This window comes from Lottia gigantea (genome assembly GCF_000327385.1).
Source record: "Lottia gigantea unplaced genomic scaffold LOTGIsca_122, whole genome shotgun sequence".
NCBI classification, from domain to species: Eukaryota; Metazoa; Mollusca; class Gastropoda; family Lottiidae; genus Lottia; species Lottia gigantea.
Window position 1 is genome coordinate 789,025 of NW_008707266.1, and position 6,858 is coordinate 795,882.

At 33.8% G+C, this 6,858-nt stretch overlaps 2 protein-coding genes across 2 annotated transcripts in view; both read right to left on the reverse strand.

Annotated features, from left to right (window-relative positions):
- Positions 1-541: 541 nt before the first annotated feature.
- LOTGIDRAFT_138168 (hypothetical protein) lies at positions 542-4,094 on the reverse strand (the record flags this gene model as incomplete). The annotated part of the gene is made up of 4 exons (XM_009048498.1): positions 542-933; positions 1,179-1,390; positions 2,811-3,049; positions 3,960-4,094. The coding sequence occupies 4 exons, from the start codon at positions 4,092-4,094 to the stop codon at positions 542-544; spliced, it is 978 nt and encodes a 325-aa protein (XP_009046746.1).
- Positions 4,095-5,719: 1,625 nt separating this feature from the next.
- Positions 5,720-6,858, reverse strand: part of LOTGIDRAFT_138147 (hypothetical protein) — a gene marked incomplete at both ends in the record, with an annotated part of 4,232 nt that continues 3,093 nt past the window's right edge. The window contains 2 exons of the mRNA XM_009048499.1: positions 5,720-5,799; positions 6,030-6,141. Of these exons, the coding sequence (XP_009046747.1) occupies positions 5,720-5,799; positions 6,030-6,141 (192 nt within the window). The remainder of the gene's footprint in view (positions 5,800-6,029; positions 6,142-6,858) is intronic.

The following is a 6,858-nucleotide window of genomic DNA, read 5'->3' on the forward strand; positions in this document are numbered from 1 at the left end:
CAAACAATAACAATGTAATGGCTTCACTATGTGATTCAACTTCTCATCAAGAGATTTTAGACTGGAGTATTTTAAATCCTACCCTTTAATTTCTGATCTGGATGCACAGAATTCAAAAGAGATTCTCCAGCCCATTAATGTGCATCAAAGACGTTTATTGCTTTCATTTGTACCATTCTGATTTGTCAGATGTCAAATATTCAGAGATTCCTAGAAACCTTTTGAATTTCTTTTAATTTGTACTTTTTGAAATATTTTACTTTAAAGTTGGTCATGAAGTTAGTTGTAAAATAAAATGAAATATCTAAATCATTCTCATAAAACGGAATGATTAAAAGAATAATTTGAAAAATGCATTCATGAATGAGCAGGAGATGCTTATGAAAGAATTCTCAATAAAATATAACATATTACCAAATATCTAGAAGAAACTAGAAAAACCACCCATCAAAAAAATGACTATAATATAATATTTTTTGGCTATTTGCTATATTTTATTAGAGAATTATTTAGAAGCAATCTCCAGTTAAAAACTGGTGAATTATTGAGTTACTTGAAATAAAATGACCCTGAAATTGATGGTCTTCCCTGCTAACACCTTATTACATTCATTAGCATCAAGTAATGGAAATTCACGATTTTCAGATTCAGTACTGTCTGCCGAAAATTCATGTTCATAAATGGTTGGTTTGACTTTAGCTTCACTATGTGGTCCTTTTAATACAAGGTAATGTAGTCGAATAGGAGTTGTAATCTTAGATTTCAGTATAAGTTGATACGTAACTGATCGTGAACAGGTCTGGGTAGGATATTTCTGGTCTTGGTTTGCTCGAGCTTTGATTACCCATTGATGATTGAAAGCTGAGAAACGACTGGTTTCATAAAATAATTTGGCTATAAAATCATCAGTACGGTATGGTTTTAGTTGTAAATCTGAAAGCACATAATGGAGTATGAATTAAAAACAGAATTGAGTTACCCACATCATGTTTTATAACACATGATGTTTGTGATTTATGTCATTTAAATGCAATAGGTTTTTTTTAAGACACTGCTTCATTTTGACTTTTTTAACAGAATATTTTGTTACCTCTGTTACTTGCAGGGATTTGACACATAAAACAGTGAAAAATTATGCATCAAATTCAAGTGATATATCTGATGTGAAAGTTATTTACCATTGAAAGTGATCTTTTCCAATGAAAGTAGATTGAATATTGATCCAAACGATTTCTTCTCTTCTGTCTGTTTGGCATCAACAGTTTTCATGGCATCCATTATTTCAGCCCCTGTTTTCTCTGGGTGAATACATGAAGATTCATGTTCCCATATTTCATGGTAAGGTCCACGCCAGGGACAGCCAATTCTTGAATATTTACATATTGATGGCCTAAAATGAGATTGGACAATTCATATGATATGTGCTCCGGACAATCTAAACTGCCTTGATTAAGACAGATGGGCGTTTACTTACAAAAACAGTTGCTCATTCTTCAAAAGTACTTTTGAATTTGGCATCACCTGAAAAAACACTGTGTCACAAGATATTTCATTTTTAGGTTTTATAGATTTTTAGGCTTTAAATGCTTGTACACTGAAAATAGATTTCAATTTCTCATCCCATTTTAGTTTGATACAGTTTTACAGTTGTCACGTATGCACAGGTACATGTTTCTCATTTTCGACTTTCCTAAAATGCAAATGACCTTAAATTATGAGAGCTCTGTCCTAACAAATTAGGTGTCAACTGAGAGAGTAACAGAAAGTTCAAACGCTAATTGTCATAATCTGATCAGAACTGCAAGTAAAAAACAAAAATAAATTCAGAATTTTGCTTTTCTGTCACTTCTCAGAATCCTCCAAAGTCAAGTGCAGGTGTTTTTAAGTTTGTGTTAGGAAGAAAAAACATTTTTCTTATATCTGACTTCACATAACTCCAAATTTACATTTAATATAAATTTTGGCAGGCTATATCCAATTAAAACAGTTCAGTTCTTATTTTCTTTTTGGAATTTTGGACAACAATTTTGTAAAAACATTGAAGTTAAGACGAAATAAATGAAACATAAGACTAAACACATAATACAACTGGATATCATGCTTTTATAAGAACTGATTTCAAATCCACAATCAAATAAGGTCAATTTTAGAATTGTTTGAAAGATAAGCCTATACATATCTTTGATAATAATTGGACTCTTCATAATTGCAGTAGATATTGAGTGCTATCTATGGCAATTGAACTATTGAGTCCTAGAGTGACAAGAAATGGATTACAATACCAGTTGGTAATTTGGAAGCCAAAATTGAAAATATGATTATGACTGGTATTGGTCCAAATCCCATTTTTGAGTAACAGTTCAAGTGAGATTTTGAGCTCATTGAACAATACCTGATGGTGGATTGGTTGTGGTTTATTGAACATGTAAATTGGAGTAAGCATGCTAAGAGAGCATGTAAAGACAGAAAATACTTGCCATTATGACAACTAGAAATGTTGTCTTCACTGGAACTACTGGTTAGATAGATATCAACACGCCATCCAAGGTGTGAGTGAGATGTATTCCTAGGTTGATAAAAACAGCTCCTCATGATGTCCTAATTAACAAACGAAAAACAAAAAAGTGTGGATCTGGTTAGACATACAATCAACAACTGAGGACCTACCGCAAGAATCTGAACATGTCTCCCCTAAACATATTCAGATGCCTGCGATGTGGTCCCGACCTTAACTAAGCCTTAACTAAACCTTAACTAAACCTGAAAAAAATGATTAGTTTGTTTAGCTTACCGTTACTTTGCTATCTTACCGTTCTTGACAGAGTTCTTTTTCGTGGTATTCCAATTTATTTCTAGGCAGACTCTGGTTGCAGAATTTACACTCTAAGGGAAGCTCAGATGCTGCATTCTCTACAGCCAGGTTTCGAGTGCACGAATTCTTACTGATTTCACATCGGCAGTTTGGGCAAGTTGGTGTTTCATCTTTAAGTCTCGCATCAGCAAGAAGATGATTGAAACATCCAGAACACATCAAGTGACCATTTATACACTGAAAGCACAAAAACATTTAACGATAGGTGAAAGTTGGGCAAAGATATTGGTGCACATCTGGGGAAAGGAAGTGCACATTTAGGGCAGAATTAAAGATATTTATCTATTCATGGCTATGACAGACTTGACATTAGTGATTGATGACAACACTGATTTCCTAAGATTTGAATCTTAGGACTAAAAAAGGTTCATGATTAAAAATCACCCATCAATAATTGCATGTCAGAATTTATCTTTGCATTGAGTTTTGAGTGTTATTGATAAACCTACTCTAGGTCATTTAGGAAAATTCCATCATATTTGGGTTAATTAATTCACAAAAAAAGGGAGTGGCTAGGATGTAGGTCAACATAATTATCATTGACCAACTTGTTGACCACTAAGAATGGAATGTGTTTTCCCAGGGTTCACCCTATCTGATTGGTTCATTGCTATAAATAGAACGTAAACACAGACACGTCAAAATCACGTGATGATGTTATGCAGGTTTCGAACCTTGCCTGCAAATTGCAGACGCTCCTCTCCAGCCAACAGCTGCCCAGCCAAGTCCTAGCCAAAGTCAGATATATTGCAAGACGTGGCCTTCAATAAGTACACACAATGAAATAATATCGATTGATAGTTTCCATTGCATAAAGCAGTCTCATACGCCCTATTCATTCAACTCATTGGGGAATGTGTTGTCGGACCAAAAAAATTTTGACAGGACAACCGAGGTCGAATAGTTACTGCGCCAGGGTGGATAGGATCGTCGAAAGAAGTCTCAAAAGCGGCATATTTCACTGTCTGACTCATCTCAATTTACCACTTACTAATCCCTCAGGAATCAGTCTGAAAGACAACATGTCTGACCTCTGAGTAAATTTCTGAATGCATAAATCGAAATGTTTAAGAAAAAGGAAACCCACCTGAAAACATGTCCTGGGCAAGTCAAGACAAACGGCACAGCATAAAATGCCATTTAAACGATCTTCCAGATTAAAATTCTTTATCGAACAATGCGCAGAAAGTTTCTGCTTCTTCGTCTCTGGCTCAAAACTCATAATATTTTCTTTATCGTCAAGTTCTTGACGGGAAATCTGTCGACCTGCGTCCGAACTCTCAGCCATTTTGGTTGTTTATAAAATAACGTGACGCAAGCAGGAGAACTAGAGGTTATTTGACGTCATTTTTGACCAATCAAATCACTGGGAATAACCTTTGACCTTAATATTACCAACAGAGGTCACAATATACGACCTAATAAGGCGACTGTAAACAAATAGTTAATAATAAATGTTAATCCACAAACAATATTTCACTAATTAATCAAGATTTACGATTAATGAAGACCAAGTGAACTACTTGTATCCTATCTTGTATGAACATGCACAATCATGAAGTACTTCGCCAACAATCTTCTCTCTTGGAAGCTTTTATCAATAGACTTTATCAGCTGTGCCCCTTTACAAACACAAATTTCACACTTGGTTGGTATGTTGATACGAAACTCCCCAAGTGATATGTCGATTTTATACATATAGAATGACCTGCGGCTAGATTTTATTCTGACGTTATTATGTGACCTGTTTGATATAGTTGAAACAATCAGGTCATAACTCCAATGATAAGATGAAAAAAGGGGAGTTTTCCAAGCAAGAGCCCGAAGAGGCGGATGGATAATAGATTGAAATGTAATGTTCATTGAAATGCCATGCTATTTTATGTATGTGAAGGAGAGTTTGAAGCCCCTATTGAAATTCATAAACATTTTGAAATATGATGGAGTTTGAATTAATACCCCAACAGGAGGTGCAATTTGAAGTTTTGAATGTGCTTAGGTAGATTAAAGTAATATTGCAGAACGAGAGGAATCAGTACAGACAATACTGCTGATACTACTACAGCCACGGAGTGTTTTTATTTTTACTACAGGTTTCCCGCTACACTCTATGCCATACAAGTTTCAGACTTTTCCGTTCATCAAAATCAGATGAACACTACAACCAAATCATATCAACAAAACAATTTTGAGGACCTGTGGTACATGTTAAGGTATCAACCCTTAGACTGTCCAAATTGAAAGTATTCAAATTTTGTATCCCAAAATTTGGTATCCATGTGTGCATATATTGCAACCAAGATAAAATAAAAATCTAGGAATTTGACTTTAATCACTACTAACATAATGGATTATCAAGCAGATGACTGGTAAACTAACTTCACCCCAAGTTATGTTTTTGGGCATTGAGAACATAATGGTCATGTTCAATCTTGTTCGAGAAAGTTCAGAACTTATCACACATGGAGTGTATGAAATCACAAGAGTTGCAATTGACATGGTCCATTACGTCTGATCCAAAGTTATGTACCATTGTCTATAAGAATTTGCTTTGCAATTGCAGTCAGCTTTTAATTCAAATGTACTTCAAAATATGACTTTGCTGTCGACAGTTTCTCAGAATTTTTCCCATGTTTGTAAATGTCCTCTTGGATTCCCAATACAAAAATACACTGAGTAAAATTAAAGAAAAGTTTAATCAAGCACAATAGTTTTTCTTTCTTTTCCGAGATTGTATATAAATTTTTATATTATGAAAAAGATTTAAATTTACAATAAATGAGAAATTATATATTTTTGGAATAATTAAAAACTTTATGATGTATTCTCTCTCCACTTGCTGCCTGTCTACTCTTCCCCCGACCCTGTTGAACGCTTTGTTCGTCTTTGTCGGGGTGATTGCTTTGGGGTTCGTCTTGGTGAATGATCTGCAATAAAAGAATGATAATATTTAAGAAATGCATTAATTAACTATGTAGGTCACATCTAAACAGGAAAGTAAAGAATCAAAATAATTTTGAAATGATCATCTTGAACATGGATCAAATTTAGCTATTTACAACCACATTCACTGAAATAATGAAAATAAGAATTTCTTTCTTTGGTGCATTAAGGATGTGTCAGAGACCTTAGATTAAATTCAATTTGGCATGTACACAAAGTATTAAAGAACACATACTTATCAGAGCTTCCTTTGGGATCCAATCGTAATCGATATCTGAATTCTGTGTCCCCATTTCGACAGGTGCTTTGGAGCGTACTGGCTTTTTCTGAAAAATTCAATTTAATTTAATATTATCAAACAAGTGAATACATGACTTTGCTGATTTGGATAACACGCTAGAGCCTGTATGTCAAATCTATCCACAAGCTACATAATAGCAGGCGGTCAAACTATCAACATGTTTATTTAGGCAGGTTTCTAGGAGAATCAAGATTAAAATTATCAAGACTCGCTGGTTGATCTGCCATGTATTTATATTTGTAGATCATTGGGACAATAACATACAAATATTTTTCTTTCCATTCCATATTCTCACTTGACACATCTTACAATTAAATTTGATAGTCTGACTTTTCACTATGAATGATGGACACATTTGACAAACAATATTAAGATGAAACTTTATCAAGGTTTTCAGGAGCTAAATGTGTTTTAAGGATTTTTAACTTAAATTTAAACTTGAATGAACTATTTATAACAGTTTTATTCGAACATTGTGTTTTTATTGTGACCGATCTATTTATTGTTCTTTTTCGTTTTTAGACCATTATTTTATATTATGTGTGTATTTTACAAGATAGCTTGCCAGGCAAGGTAATATACGCCCACTGATAGCTTTGTTTGAAATTGAATATTTGTTAGAAAATAGCAAACATAGACACCAGGAAATATTCAACTTATACCCAAAATAGTTTCTCAGGAAAATAATGACATCTATTGTAAATTGTGATTATGAACAAAAAAATTGTGACTTGTAGTCTGT